The 16,123-nt window shown below is 34.4% G+C and overlaps 2 protein-coding genes across 2 annotated transcripts; both read right to left on the reverse strand.

The window, feature by feature from the left end:
• Positions 1-305: 305 nt before the first annotated feature.
• LOC120072151 (putative defensin-like protein 184) lies at positions 306-2,509 on the reverse strand. The gene is made up of 2 exons (XM_039024564.2): positions 2,339-2,509; positions 306-599 (listed from the first exon to the last, which is right to left on the reverse strand). Exons 1-2 carry the CDS (start codon positions 2,445-2,447, stop codon positions 448-450), a joined length of 261 nt encoding a protein of 86 aa, XP_038880492.2. The 5' UTR covers positions 2,448-2,509; the 3' UTR covers positions 306-447.
• Positions 2,510-4,288: 1,779 nt separating this feature from the next.
• Positions 4,289-13,302, reverse strand: LOC120070747 (SEC-C motif protein). The gene is made up of 5 exons (XM_039022623.2): positions 12,865-13,302; positions 12,600-12,748; positions 5,606-5,767; positions 5,158-5,273; positions 4,289-4,480 (listed from the first exon to the last, which is right to left on the reverse strand). The coding sequence occupies exons 1-5, from the start codon at positions 13,112-13,114 to the stop codon at positions 4,453-4,455; spliced, it is 705 nt and encodes a 234-aa protein (XP_038878551.2). The 5' UTR covers positions 13,115-13,302; the 3' UTR covers positions 4,289-4,452.
• Between the last annotated feature and the right edge of the window lie 2,821 nt (positions 13,303-16,123).

A 16,123-nucleotide genomic window follows, 5' to 3' on the forward strand; every position in this document is an offset into this window, starting at 1 on the left:
TTAAAAATATTTTCAAATATAGCAAAATGTCACTCTCTATTAGTGATAGACATCGATAAACATCTATCAGTGTCTATTATTTGAGACTGATAGATGTCTATTAATGTCTATTACTTTTTATCATTGATAGATAGTGACATTTTAATATATTTGTAAATAGATTGACCCATTTTCCTATATTTTAAAACAGTCCTTTCATTTTTGTGTTTAGTACTTTCAAATTTTAAACTAATCAAAAATTTAAAAAATAGATTTATCATTTTAAGAGTCCGTGAATTGATGATATTCAAAATTAAAAGTCTAAATTTGTAATTTAACGAAGTTTATATATAGACTAAAGTTAAAATGAAATCATAATTAAAATTTAGAAAATTAAAGAAACAAGAAAGACTTGTATCAAGTCCTCAAGAAAGTAAAGATAAAAGAGGAAATAGTAACAGAAATGTGTTAACATTTATAAGCACAAAAGCATTGTTTAGGAACAGAAGGTGCAGTGTATAAATCACAGAGTCCCCTTCCATTGTGTTGATTTTTACAGTCTTCCCAACACCTAATGTCTCCTTTGCAAGTCCACACTCTATGACAATTCTTTGCTTGTGCTATCAACACCATATAAGTCATACAAAACAAAAATTAGTTCCATAAATTTGAACAAAATCTTCCATTATCATAGTTGTTCTTTCATACGATTTTCAAAAATAGAAAAATAAGGGAAACTATTTACTTAAAATAACAAAATTTTAATCTTCTTTGATAGAAGTCGATAGAAATCTGTCAGTGTTTATCAGTGATAGAAATTGATAGAAGTCTACCACTGATAGATGCTGATAAAAGTCTATCAGTGTCTATCAATATTTTTTTTTTTTGCTATTTTTGTAAATAATTTCACTTTTTTTTATTAGTGAAAATTTCCTTTCTTTAATCGATATACATGATATATACTTCGACTATTGTTTGTTTACCTGATGTTTGAAAATTGTCTATGGGATATGATAATTTGCAAAGTTATAACATATACTCTTTAACTTTATTATTTATTTTAAAAATACTCATTGTAATATCATCCTAGAACTTTCATAGATGTTTCGTTACTATTGGAGTCAAAGTTTGTTAGAATATTTGACATAAACTGAAACTTAAAATGAGTGTGGTGGTGATTTATAGAATAATGTGGCAATACTCATGTCCTCTTTTTTATTTCAGTCAACCAGGACATTATTCTAGATTCCAATTTTCGTCTAACATTCTAAGGGAATTCAACTCTAAAGATAGTTTTAAAGTATTTATAGAAAGTCGAAGGTTACACGATGAAAGAATAAAGGTATATGATTGAAATAAATGACCGTTTAATTTAGGACTGACCCATTAGTTAATTTAGCCAATGATAATTTGTAACATTTTAACTACCAAGAAGAAGTGTATAGTGATCAATAAGTCTTGCAAATATATATCTTGATGTGTGCTTATAAGAAAAAGTGGCACTTAAGGCACCATTGGATAACTATTTGGTTTTTGTTTTTGTTTTTGAAAATTAAGTCCGTAGACACTACTTCCACCTTTGGATTTCTTCCTTTGTCATCTACTTTTTATCAATAGTTTAAAAAAAACAAGTCAAATTTTGAAAACTAAAAAAGGTAACTTTTAAGAACTTGTTTTTGTTTTTAGAATTTGGCTAAGAATTCAACCATTATACTTAATACACATGCAAACCATTGTAAGAAATGAGAGAAAATATGTTTAATTTCTCAAAAACAAAAAATGAAATGGTTACCAAACAAAACCTAAGTTTTCTTTATCGATTTTACCCATCAAGTAAATTACAAATATATATATATATATTTCTAATTTATCAAATCTTTTTGTTGAATTTCAGCTTCTGAGGTACAAAATGCCTATTAAAATTGTAAAAAATGATCATAGATCAATTGGCATCGAATGTATACTATCAACCTCGAGATCAAAGGTTTAATCCTCCTACCCTACATGTTTTAATATAATCTATTAAAATGGTTGAATCCAATAAGCATTAATAACTTCTCAAATTCTAAAAACAAGATCTCACGGTGTAAAAGCTTCAAACTGAAACATCATAAGATAAAATAATATAGATAGTATTTTCAAATACGGGAAAATGAGTCAACTTATTTACAAATATAGCAAAATGTTACTATCTGTCAATGACAGGTAATGACATTTTGTTATATTTAAAAATATTTTAAGTTGTTTTGTCATTTAAAATAATTATCCATAATATAGCACTAGTAGTGAACAATATTAAATAATAAAACATTCCAACACACAAAAATATTCTCAACAAAAGTAGGATAGAGCAAATTACCATAGAAGAAGAAGTAGCTCATTAGCAAGCAAAGGAAAAGAATAAGTGTTGCCATTTTTGATTGCCATGTCTTTGTTTGGAGCTCAACTCTAGGAAGTTTGGAGGCCATTTCGGAACCTTTGTATACCAACAAGCAATCTAAATTGAGATTTTTTTTTTTTTAATCTTTTATTGCAAATAAAGAACATTTTTATGAATTATTTGATGATGGTGTGGTCTATATACTCACTTAGAAAAAAAAGTGGTGGGTTCAACTTGCACTTAATTTCTAAACCTAATCCCACTTTGTTCCTTTAAAATAATCAAATATATCATATGATAGGTTTTTTACCCTTGAAATGGGAAGAATCATTGTAAAAGACCTTATAATTTTGTAAGTCAAGTAGGTCAATTTTTATTTCTTTTGACAAAAGTAAGTTTATTTTTTCCTTTTTTTCACAATGTTTAGTTTTTCCATCTTTTTACAACTATGTCACATTTTTTTTAACTAAATGTTAGTCAAACATTGATAAATACATATTAGTTTCAATCTTTAAAATTGATAGATGTTTATCAATGTCTATTATTGTATATCACTGATAAACAATAATATTTTGCTATATTTGTAAATAAGCTGGTTTATTTTTCTATATTTGAAAACAATCCAAAAATAAGTGATAGACAATAACATTTTACTATATTTATAAATAAATTGGTTTATTTTTCTATATTAAAAAACAATCCAAAATTTTCTTCCTAAGAGATTAAAAAAATATTTAACTTCAAACTTGACTCATATGTAGTCAAATACATCAATAATTTTATAGTTTAAAAATAATGTTTGGTGCCAAGGCATTAAGAATCTGTCTAGTGAAGAGGGTGTAGAATTGGATTCAACAATTGAAGAAATTTTTAAAGTGGGTTAACAAAGTGGAGATTAAAATATTAAAAAGCTGTTTGCCCTTATCCAAATCATAACTATTAGTGTAAATTGTAAGTGGTTGAAGCTTTATGCAATTACTTTAGCTATTTGGTTCCCACTTCCCATTTCTGTAAGGCACATAGGAATTAATCTCATGAGTAAGAAAGTTTAATAAAAATTAATCTTTAGCTTTTTATTATGTTTTTTTTTTTTTCACATTTAAAAAAACTATAAATTTTTTAATATACAAATTTTGACTTAAATTTTCTAAAAGCATTTTTAAAAAGAAATAAATACATAAATGAAAGTGGTTATTATAAGCATTTTCAAAAACTATTGGTTATTATAAGCATTTTCAAAAACTATTAAACAAAAACTAAGGCTCTCCTTTGATGATTTCAATTTTAACTTTTGGTTTTTGAAATGAAGCATAATGATACTAATTCCACTAACTAAAGTTTCATATGTTTGTTTTCTACCTTCTACAAGGGTTTTCTAATATTTAAGGCCAAAGTTTAATAGATTTTAAATACCTATTTTATTTTTTAGGATTTAAATTTAATCTCTAGAATTTCACAATGCTCTCATAAATAGTCTTTATGATTTTATCAAACCATAGATATCATTTATGAAGTTTTATCAAACTATAAAAATTAAATTCTAACTTTCACAAAATTATAAGAATCAAATTTACAATTTAACCTAATTTAGAAAGATGTGGCAATCCCATACTAAGTTAACCACTCGCTTCAACGGTTGGAAAATGCTCACTTGAGGGGATGTTAGGATGGATAGTTTTCACCTCAGTAATTTCACGTATTTTCTTTTCTATTTTAACTGTACTTCTGGTGAATCTTTTCTTTTGCCCTGTAATTGCTTTAAATATCAATACTGAATGGTAAGAGTATTTTTGTTGGGCTGTTTTCAAATATAATAAAATAAACCAAAATAATTATAAATATAGTAAAGCATGATACTCTATAACATCTTGCTATATTTGTAAATATTTTTAGCAATTTTTCTCATCTAAAACAATTTGGAAGATCCCCTTTTAATAAAAGAAGTGGATTTGATGCATTAAAGAAAAGTCATCCAGCCACTGAAAAAAGAATCTCAACATATCAAAATCCTGAAACCAGAAAAGACCAACAGATTTCTTATACATTGTCAATTATTCATGCTAAGAAAATAAAGGCACATGCAAGTTCTCTTCTTATACAGTTTGATCCTTCCCGCAGCACCTTCAAAACAACAAAAACAATTGCAACTAATCAAACATCTTTCAACCAAATATTTAACGAGCTTTGGAAAACAGAATAAAAATAATATGAAAGGGATCATTTCCATAAATAAAAATTTCAGTCAAGGAAGCTAATATGAGGAAAAATAATTGAAATTGCAAACTTAATCCCTATCATTCGAAGAGAGTTAGAATTTATTTAGTCCCTATAGTTTTAAAAGTTAGAATTTACTTCCTACAGTTTGATAAAACCTCATAAATAATCCCTAAGGTTTGACAAAATTTTCATAAATAGTCCCTACAGAAGGGACTATTTATGAATGTTTTATCAAACTATTGGGACTAAATTCTTATAAATCATACGGACTAAATTCTAACTTTTTATAAATTATAAGGACCAAATTTGCAATTTAGCCAATAATTAACATTCCTGAGATTAGTTTCTCATGAAACAACGAAAATTCTATGCTAACATGTACCCATCTAAAGCATAGCAACTCTTGGGTATATTTGATAATCACAAATTACTCGCCAACAGATTCAACCCTTTCTGGTTTTGATTTGTTTTTAGCTATGAATTGAGGATTACTAGCTAGTTCAACAAAAAAAACATTTTATGTACTACTATAATTCAGTAAATAAGCAACGGAAGAGTGGTACGGGTTCTAAATTAAATACCGTTTATATCTCTTCTTTGAACCGCAAGGACAGAGAGCATTCCGGCTCATCTGGCCACTCTTAGCCAAATTTGACCTAGCAAGATCCAATGGATTTGAACCCACCAGTTTCTGGACCTAATAAACATGGTATGTAAAAAAATATCATTAGTTGAGTATTGTCACATTTTTTTGGGAAAAAAAACAAATATATTTATAAAAATATAAGAGTATGCAGGAAGCAGAGGCAGGCAAAAAGAAGCTCCAAGCCCTTCTCCCCCAGTCCTCACAGGGGTAGAAAATCAGAAGGAACAGAGTCTTAGCCAGTAGTAAAAAAAAAAAAGAAAGAAAGAAAAAAGACAGAATTTTGAAATGAATCCATAAAATAAATACAACTTTTTTGGCTAGACAAAGTAATCATAACACGAAACTTCAGTTTTTAACAATGGAAACTACATTTAAATTTCTACCTCAGCAATGCTCGTCGGCAAAGGTTTTCCTTCTGCCTTTAACTTCTCGATCTTCGTTTGTGCTTGCTTAGCCCACATAAACTTCGCCAGCACATTCTCAACATCAGCGATCGTACAGTTACATTTTTTTGCTGCTTCTTGCTTTTGGCTGGTTTGGATGTTCTAAAGATCAGGAAGCCTCAGATCACAATCAGAGAACTTATCCAGAAGTGCAAACTAATATGGAAACTGTTGGAAATAAATAAAGATTAGAGAATGCAGAATGCAGGACACATTTATTTGTTCTTTTAAGTAAATGAAAGAAGTAAAAGGAACCTAGCTAGTTTTTTATAGGAATGCTAGTAGGATCGAAATGGAGATATTTGTAGTTATTAAGGGTATGTTAGGAATTAGTGGAGGAGTTTATTAGTGAAGTTTGGTTATCAATATTGTGAGAGAGAAAAGAGAAGACATGCGATATTTTGGCAAGTGAATTAGGGCTTGAGAGAGATCTCAAGAAGGGAGGTCCAAGTACCTCAAATTGTAGCCAAGTAGGAACAAAAGAAATGTCCGGAGAAAAACACCTTTTCCTCAAAGGATACAAACTCCGAAAAGGAGTGAGATGGATAACAAAAGAAAGAAAAATACAAAAGAAATGTCTGGAGAAGAAAAAAACCATTAGGCAAAAGCAAAGGAGTGTAAAATGTAACCCTAATCATCTTAAACAAAACAAAATAACCAAAGAGAAAAAGTCTTCAAAATTGCTTCACATAGACCCTCAGATCCCTAATGAACCCCTATGTGATTTTCTTTTTCTTTTTTTACAACTTTCATTGAGACAAATGATACAATACACAAGCATACCAAAAAAAAAAAAACCCACAAAATAGGAACCCAATTAAAAGAATGGGGCCCAACTATGCAAAATAGAACATATAGAATAATTACAAGGGAAGTAAAAGAAGGGTAGGAAAAGGGTGACCTCACACAAAACTTATCAGGAAAGTAAAAGCTTTGATCAAGGAAGCGGTTGCAGCCATAGACTCTAGGTCTCAAGGAACTGACGTTTCTCCATGTTAATTCTCTCATGGAATGTGAGGGGTCTCAATGCTTGCCCCAAAAGAGCACTGGTGAAAGACTTACCGGTGAAGTTCAACCCTGAAGTTGTCATTTTACAAGAGTCCAAGGTTAGTAATGTTCATAGAAAGCTGGTGAAATCTGTGTGGAGTAGTCGTCATATTGGCTGGGTGTCTCTTGATTCCTGCGGACCTTCGGGGGGGGGGGGGGGGGGGGGCCCCCCCCAGTTTTGGTCATGTGGAAGGAAGATCTAGTTACTGTGATCGATGCTGATTTTGCTGGATGGATTACAGGTGTTTATGGCCCTTTCACATCCAGAAATAGAGCAATTTTGGAAAGAGCTTTTGGATCTGAATGCTCGCTGTAGAGATTGTTGGAGTATCGGAGGAGATTTCAATATAGTCAGATGGAGTAGTGAGAAAAGCTCGGGGGGTAGCTCTACAAGAAGCATGAATCAGTTTAGTAACCTGATGAGTCTCGATTATGTATTTACTATTTTGGCTCAAAGTAGCCTAGGAAGCTGAGACCTCCTCCCCCCTTGCTTCTACCTCTTATTTTTAAAACAAACAGCCACCCCCCTACTAACAAAATTTGTTATAGATTTGATCCCTCTTTGGTGGCCCCAATTCTAACTAATTTTATTCTCTCCCACATTCACATTTGTACCCTTCTCCCCAATCTTCTTATTAGCTCTTCTTTCATACTTTCTAAATATGGGATGTCTATCATAACCTTATTGAGGAGTTGGATTTCGTTGATGTTCCCCTTCGGAACAGATCTCTCTTGGTCCAAATCTAGGCTAAGATCGGCGGCTTCCAAAATCGACTGCTTTTTGCTTTCCAAGCCTTGGATTGCGTTCTCTAGAGAAGTCAAGGCTGAAAGAAAGATTCCCGAGAGGAACCTCAGATCACTTCCCTATCTTACTTACTTTAGGTAAACAGTTGTGGGGCCCAACTCTTTCAAATTTGAAAATGCATGGCTTGATCATCACTTGTTTGTCAAGAACCTTGAGGGGTGGTGGAACAGCTACGAGGTACCCCTCGAACTTTTCTTTTATGGAAAAGCTCAAGAGGCTGAAGATAGTCTTGAAAGAGTGGAATAAAGAGGTATATGGGAATGTTATTTTTCAGAAGAAAGAGTTGGTCAAGAAGATTAAATCACTAGATCTGTAGGAGATTCTGGTGCCCTTACTGATGCAGCTGTTAGGAAAAGGGATGATTGCAAGACTGCCCTTTTGGATGTGATTATTAAATAGCAATGTTGGCCCAAAAAAGTAAAATTCAATTGCTCCAGGAGGGGGAGGAGAATTCCAATTTCTTCCACTGGTGGGTTTCTGCTTGAAAAAGTAAGCAAATTATTTCAGCTCTTGAAAACAGTGAAGATAGAATTCTTTTCAATGTTGCGAGATAGTGGAAGAAATCCTAGGCCTTTATAAAACCCTTTATGAGAATAAAGTCCTCCAACCCTTTACCTTTGAAGGTCTCAACTGGAAAGCTTTATACCCTCTTGACTCCTCTTCCCTTCATTCCCCATTTAAGGAAAAGGACATCAGAGATGCAATCTTTGATATGGGAAACCTCAAGTTTCCTGGCACTGATAGTATGACAGGAGACTTTTATAAAAAATTATGGAACATATTAAAATCTGATTTAGTAGGGGTGTTCCAAGAGTTTCTTTACAAACGGTATTATCAACAAGAGATGCAATAAGACCTACATTTGTCTTATTCCCAAAAAAAAAAAAAAAAGTATCCAGAGTGTGTGACTTCAGACCAATTAAGCCTGGTTACTTCTCTTTATAAGATTATCTCTAACGTTCTTGCAAACAGACTTAAGAAAGTTCTCCCTTCAATTGTGCATAACTCTCAGGCCGCCTTTGTGCAGGGGCACCAAATTTTGGATGCTATCTTAACTACCTCTGAGTCTGGAAGAATGGCAGACGTCTGGGAAGAAAGGGGTTTTGCTAAAGCTCGATCTCGAGAAAGCTTATGATAAGGTTGACTGGACCTTTCTTGATGCAACCCTGAAGCTTAAAGGTTTTAGTAATAGGTGGAGAAAGTGGATTTGGGGCTGCCTCTCCTCGGTTAATTTCTCTATCATTATCAATGGTTGCGTGGAAAGATCTTTGCCAAGAGGGGTTTAAGGCAAGGGGATCCCCTTGCCCCTTTTCTCTTCACAATTGTGGGAGATTCCCTCAGCTGTTTCCTCCACTTTTGCAATGAAAGGAAGGTTCTTAGAGGTTTTTCCTTTGATAATATGACCTATGATTTAACCTACCTCCAGTATGTTGATGATACCCTACTCTTCTTCTGCTCTTGGGAGCATGGTAATTTGGAGACTTGGTGGATTGTTATCAATATTTTCTTTTAGGCTCAGGCTTGTCTCTGAATAAATCTAAAACTACTATCATAGGTATAAACCTTGACAATGGGAAGGTGAAGTCTTATGCCACTAAGTTTGGGTGCAAGATCGAGACTTTACCGTTTAATAATCTAGGTAGAGGGAAACACTTTGCTATGGAAGCTTGGAAAACTCTTAGAGGAGAAGTTTAGAATGAAGGTGGATAAATGGAGAGAGATCTCTCTCAATCAGTACTCAACGCTTTCCCTTGTTCATTTTTCTCCTCCTTGCAGGCTCCAGTCACTATTACAAATCGCTTGGAAAAAATCATCAGAGACTTTGTTTGGATGGAAGGCAGTGTAAGCCTACCTCCCACCTTGTGAACTGGAGTTCGGCCTCTTCCCCCACTGTTTTTGGCAGTCTTGGTATTGGCTCCCTCCGTCAAAAGAATACGACTCTCCTAATGAAATGGCTCTAGAGATATAGTTGGGAAGAAAATGCACTTTGGAGGTGCATCGTTGACGCTATTTATGGGGTTGATAATCTCGGGTGGACTTCCAAGTTACTGCAGAAGGGAAGGAAGCCTAGAATTTGGGCTACCATTTTGAAACATAAGGAACAATTTTTTAAATTCACCGAGTTTATTATAGGAAATGGGAAAATGATTAGATTTTGGGAGGATAGATGGTGTGACCCTCAACTCGAATTTCCCTGATATTTATACATTCTCTCTTAAAAAGGAAGTTGTGACTGCTGATTGTTGGTGGGCCTCTAGCCAATCTTGGAACTTGGGCCTTAGAAGAGGGGTTTTTGACTGAGAGATGGGCGATATGGTGGCTATCATGGAGGTCAAAAAGCTCCTGGACACCTCTTGATAGCCCTGACTGTATCAAGTGGAGTTTAGATGCCTCCTGGATGTTTACTATGAAATCTGCCTTTTTGAACAGCACTAAGAAGACATCTCCTTCTGCCTTCCCGTTGTGAAACTTGTGCGGACACTCAAATCCCCAAAAAGGTCAAGTTCTTTCTTTGGTCCCTAGCCTACAGGAATTTAAATACACAGGATAAGCTCCAAAGGAAACTTAAGAATGCTTCCCTCTGCCCTACTGCTTGTGTCTGAAAGATGAAGAAACTCCAGATCATTTATTCCTCCATTGTGAGTTTGTTAGTAAGGGATGGACCCGCTTGTTCGTCACCTTCGAGATTGCCTGTTGCCTTCCTAACAAAATGAACAATTGGATGCTTGAAGGCCTTGATAGCTTTGCCTATAGTGGCAAAGGTAAAATCTTATGGAGATGCGCCACTTGTTCACTCTTATGGTGAAATTGGAAGGAAAGAAACAGCTGAACTTTTGAATATAAGTGTACTCCTTTTATTTCTTTTTGGATGGTGGTTCAACATACAACATCTGGGTGGTGTACAAATTACATCAAATTCTTTTGTAACTACAATCTTTCCATGATGTTTAAGAATTGGAAGGGTATTATTCAGTAATCTTCTTGGGAGGGGGAGGGGGAGGGAGGAGGGAGGAGGGAGGAGGGGAGGGTCGTCTCAACCCCTGCCATTAGGTTGTTCTATGTTGTTTTTTTATTTTTTTACAAAATATACATATTTGTTTCCTATTAAAAAAAAAAACCTATAGAATAATTACAAAAGATCTTCGAAATGAAGCTCGGAGGGAAACGTTGACATCTTACAAGAAACCAAACATCACTAGAGTCCCTTTCCAACCCTCTAAACACTCTATTACTCCTCTCTCTCCCCAAGATCCCACCGAATAGCACACACCCCAAAAGCCAAAGAAAACGATCCTTCTCACACAAGGACGGATGGAGGAAGAGCTCTCTGATCATATCATAAGTATCTATGTGACAAGCCGGCAAGAAACCAAACGTCTGAAGGAAGTCAAGCCAAACAGCTCTTATGAACTCACAACTTCAAAGAATGTGATCCAAGTCTTCCTCCGCCTTTTAACGCGAAATACTGCAAAATGAACTGACGATGAAATCTTCCACACAAGCTGATCCAAAATGTTAGTTCTTCCATGTAAAACTTGTCAGACAAAGAACTTAACTTTCCTAGGAATCTTAATCCTCTAGAGAGGAGAAAAAACTGACTTACCTAAGGGAGAAAGATCAAGATGACTATGAAAGAAAGAGTTACACGAGGAATTCTCAGAAGGATTGGGACTCCACACCCTAATATTCTTTCTCCCCCATCTAAAGACAACCCCCTCAAGCAAGTTCAAAAGGGAAACCACATCTCTTGCTTACCAATGGGGGAAAGAGCAACAAAAACCAAACGAAAAGGATAAGGAGCTCTTGACCAAACTAAAAAATCGAACACCACAAGATTTTTATAGGAAGATAAGTGAAAGAGAATGCGGAAACAACAAGCAAAAGGATGTATCACCCACCCACTGATCTTCCTAAACGTAAGCATCCTTACCCTCCCACACCACACAACAGACCAAATGAGAGAAAAAGGAGAACTCCTTAGGAATACCTTTCCATAAGTTTCGATATGTACCTTTAACCCCATCTCCATGTGACAACCATTCAAAAGAATGAGGCCCAAACTTACCAGCAATGATCCAATCCTAAAGAGAATTAGTCTCAAGGAAGAATTGCGACAACCATTTGGCTAATAAAGCTTTATAATGGAACCTTAAATTCCCAATCTCTAAACCCTCCAAGGCAACTGACCTCTCAATGACCTCTCACCTAACCAAGTGCAATCCTTTTCCTTCTTCCTTCCCTTCCCACAAAAAGTTACACAAACTTTTTTCGTATATAAAAATAACTCTTTTTATTGAGAAAGAATACAAGGGCATACTAGAAATCCAACCTACAAAAGACCCTTTAAGAAAGGAGCTCCATCTAAGAATAATGTTCCCTAGCACATAATCACAAAGAATTCGCAAACAATGCCTAAAGAGAAACATGAAACTTCACCAAAGACCAAAGATCGTCATCAGTAACTTCTTATGAAACACTTGGATGGAGAGAACCCATCAAATTTTTGGTGAAACAGAGAGAAACTACCTTTACCTTATTATCAGTCATATTTTTTTCCAGGTGGCTTCTTGGACTGTTCAACAATATGCTATGTAATTTATTCTTTAATAGATATTTGTGCTAGATGGAGGTCTTTTTGGTAGACCACATTACGCTAAGTGAAAGCTTTTATTCCCTTTTCCTATATACTTCATTGAATTAATGAAATTTTGTTTCATGCAAAAAGAAAATACAGAGTTTTTTTCTCGGTAACGGGACCTTGGAGAGAAGAAAAACAGTATGTGCTAGAAAACTGAAAACGGAGACCCCATTCAGATGTTTTGAATCCGCGAAAAAACAAAAGGCAGGTGAAATTGTTCAGCAGTTGCACAATCCAAAATTTCTCCTAAACTAACTAATCTCATGTCCTTTCTCTTCGCTTGTTTTCGACTTTACCTGTGAGGATGATAGTAAATATTAAAATACTCCAAACATGGACGGTACGACTACTTTACGAGCAGACAAAATGACTTCCACGCAATAACTCAAACAAATAAGCAATTCATTACAAAACAAATTGAAGAAAAATAAAAATAAACCAACCTCTCCAGTAGGATCAAAACCTCCCAAATAGCGAATAATTGCTTCCTGCTTCTCAAAAGCATCTGCAAAAGTTGCTTCACTACTTCTTCCCACTATATATTGCTTAAATGCTCCCACTCTTCGGGCATTTTTCAACTCATCAGCAAACCCTGAGAAAAACAAATAGATACCAGTAAACTAATTTTGCCCAATTTGTCACCGTGTTTATGAATAAAAACGTGCAATTGAAGAAATGCAACTGCAGGGGATAGGAAATGAGGCGTACGGAGGAGAGTAAAGGACTCGGAGCTGATGTCGGTTCCATCGGGAGGGCTTTTCTTCCCAGTGATGACTCCCTTGATCTTGTCCATCCACGAACCATTAAGCTGGGTCGTGGAGAAGATGGATCGGGACTGTAACAGAGTCAAATCGCAGTTACGAGGACTGTGATCGGAAGAAGAGAAGGGGAAGAACAAATTTGGGTTCCAAGTGCTTTTCTTGGAAAAATTGATCAGGGCTCGAGAAGATGAACGCATTTTGGGGGAACAAAAGGGTTATGATTATCGGTTTCTTCCGATTGATATTTAGGGTTTTAGTCCGTCCGGAGATTTATCACGGCAAATATTCGGGCTAGGTGGGCGAATACAGTTTTAAATTGTGTGGATTGAGTTGATTAATTGATTCTCTTAAAATAATCAAAATCAATCTCAATTAACTCAAACTTATATTTTTTTAACTTATTGATATAATTAACCTATTGAAAAATTCTTATGAATAAAAAAATTCTAAAAATATTTATTTTCTATAGTAAAAAGTTTCATAGATAATTGGTACTTTTAGAACTTTTTGAAATATTTTGAAAATATTTTTTATATTTAAAAAGACCCCTATATTTTTTAAGTTTTGTTTTTTTAGATAATTTATTCTAACAACTCCTAAAAATAGTTTTTGAGCATTTTGAAAAGAAAAATTCATATATAAATTGAAATTATATTTAAATCTTAATTCAACGTATAAAAATAATCAAATCATTTTTTTTTCGTATTAATATCTTACTCCTTTTTGGAACATAAATTTAAATAAATAACCTGAACCAATCCAATTCGAATTTTTCATGATTCGGTTGTATTCACTTTTTAATAAAGGTTATTTAGGTTAAGAAATTAACAAACCAAACAATTAAGTTGGGTCTAAAAAGTCAATTCAACCCTACCCACGAACACCCTAGTGTATTTATATAACGTCCCAAAGGTATTTTTTTTGTTCAAAAAAAAATTCATTTTCCCTTTCTCTCTTCTTCTTCCTCCAGCCACCCCCTGTTTCAGTTGCCGTCGCCGTCATCGACCGCGCCAGCCTTTGTCGGTCGTCTCTTCTTCCGATCCACCACCGTTCGACTCGACGCAAACCGCGTTGTCCGTTCCGTGCGAGGTTCAGTCGCGCCATCAACTTCTGTCCCACGCCGCAAGCCTCTGTTTCGCGCCGTCTGCTTTTGTCTCGCGCGAAGCCCAGCCGCGCGAGCCTCTTCCGCGCCGCTTTTCATTCGCCACACGTCGATAGTCGAAGCCCAACGCACATCAGAGTATCCCTCGTTCGTTTTGTGCACCGGAACATTGTCGGTTGTCGTCGTTTCGCGGTAATTCAGCCGAGCGGTCTGTTGAGGGTAAGTTTTTTTCTTGGCAGCCCATTGTCAATTTAGGGATTCTTGGGCCTAATTTGTTATTGGTTTCAAGAGCGTGTGTCGGTGAAGGGACTTCTCAAGTAGAGTAAGGTCTTTTTTTGGGACAGTGCCTTATCTTGAGGTAAGGGGTTTACTACTGATTGTCCTAGGATGTTGTTAGGCCTGCTGTGAAATATTTTATTTCATATATGAAACTGTGATGAAATCTGCCATGGGTGTTGTGCTGAATTCGATAAGTTGAATTTGAATTGTTCCTGCTGTGATGAATTTGGATGTAAGAAATAAAGGTTACTGTGACAAGGTTGAAGCATGGATATAATGTGTTAAGGTTTGACGTTGGGTACTGGTGTATGAGCTATATAATGTGAGCTATATAATGTGAGCTATATAATGTGTTAAGGCCTGACGTTGAGTTGATGTATGAGTTATGAGTGGACTGAAACAGTTGATGGAAATATGGGGAACGGTGTTAAAGTTTAATGTTGAGTCATGGTCTTGATTGCATGTTTATGTTTAAATACATAGTGATGTTTGTAAGCTTATGTTCGTATGAGATTTTAGTGACTGTTAGTATACCATTGGGCCATGCACATCGCATGTGTGAGCCTTTGGGCCACACCCTATGTTTATGTACGGTGTCCTTTTTGGGATCACCCCTTGTAATTATGTTGTGACCTTTAAGTCACTACTTATGAAAGCGTGTCTTCGGGTTCGCCCCCTATGCCTATGCCTATGCCTATGTTTTTGATGTTGTTGTGCATTTTTGGTCCAATGGATTGACTAATAGGTCACTGAGTGGGGTCAGTAGTGGGCCACTTACTGAGTATATTTTTATACTCACCCTTTTGTCTATGACAAACTGGCGAATGACAAGAGAGATCCGTGACCTGGCCATTAGAACGTTTCATTGCTTCCGCATATAGTATTATGTTTGAAACTCTGGTTTAGAAGTTAGCGTCTTTCAATATTATGCAAAATACCCCGACTGGTAAATTGCTTCAGTTATTTATTATTATTTATTTATGTTTTTCCATCCTTCATTTGAGCATTATTAAATAAAAAATTTTGGCTCTTTAATTTGATGATTTAAAAGACATCGTACTATGCATGTATGAAATAGCATCCTAGAATACTGTAGGAAACCAGAGTCGTTACAATTTAACTACGTCGATTATTTACTCATTCAAATTTTAAATGTTTTAAAAAAATCAATACCAAGATTAACAACAACAAAAATTATAGATTAAAAAATAGAAATTATCTTTTTTAAAAAGAAAAATAGTAATTATTTTAAATCGTAGCGTGTGTGCCACGGAAGTTTGTAGTCATCAAAGTTGAGCTATGGATGTGGGAAATTTTTCTAGTACATAGTGAACTCTTCCGCACCTCCTTGCTTCCATAAGTGAAACGTGTCATTATTATATATTTTTATTTATATAATTTTTTACACGATCCAACTAATAATTTTAAACAATGATGTCTTTTTTTTTTTTCAACTAACAACTTTTTCTCTCCATCTTTAATGTATATTATTTTTTATATGTCTAATTTTGATTTATTTCATTTTCTCTTTTTTATAATTAATTCAAACTCTTCCCATTCTTTTTTTAATTTTGGGCAAATATCAATTTAAACCTGAACTTTGGAGATTATATCAATTTAAACTTTAAACTGATAATGATATTAATTTAAACATCAAACTAATAATGATATCAATTTAAACCTCAAACTTTCATGATTGTATTAATTTACCCCTTTTGTTCCTTCCGTTTAAAAATGGTTACTTCACACGACACTACAAGAATTTTACTTGTTTCGAAGTTTTTTTTCTCGACGCATCAGTTTTCGTCAACATGGATTGGTTTCT

Source organism: Benincasa hispida, chromosome 2 (assembly GCF_027475165.1).
Source record: "Benincasa hispida cultivar pf3 chromosome 2, pf3_genome.v1.1, whole genome shotgun sequence".
In the NCBI taxonomy this organism is placed as follows: domain Eukaryota; kingdom Viridiplantae; phylum Streptophyta; class Magnoliopsida; order Cucurbitales; family Cucurbitaceae; genus Benincasa; species Benincasa hispida.

Coding starts and splice junctions, on each gene's coding strand:
- LOC120072151 (XM_039024564.2), bottom strand. CDS start 2,447: ATGGCCTCCAAACTTCCTAGAGTTGAGCTCCAAACAAAGACATGGCAA. Junction 600..2,338: donor GAGCTACTTCTTCTTCTATG/GTAATTTGCTCT, acceptor TGGTGTTGATAG/CACAAGCAAAGAATTGTCAT.
- LOC120070747 (XM_039022623.2), bottom strand. CDS start 13,114: ATGCGTTCATCTTCTCGAGCCCTGATCAATTTTTCCAAGAAAAGCACT. Junction 12,749..12,864: donor CGAGTCCTTTACTCTCCTCC/GTACGCCTCATT, acceptor TGTTTTTCTCAG/GGTTTGCTGATGAGTTGAAA. Junction 4,481..5,157: donor TCAAAGAAGAGATATAAACG/GTATTTAATTTA, acceptor GTTGTTTTGAAG/GTGCTGCGGGAAGGATCAAA.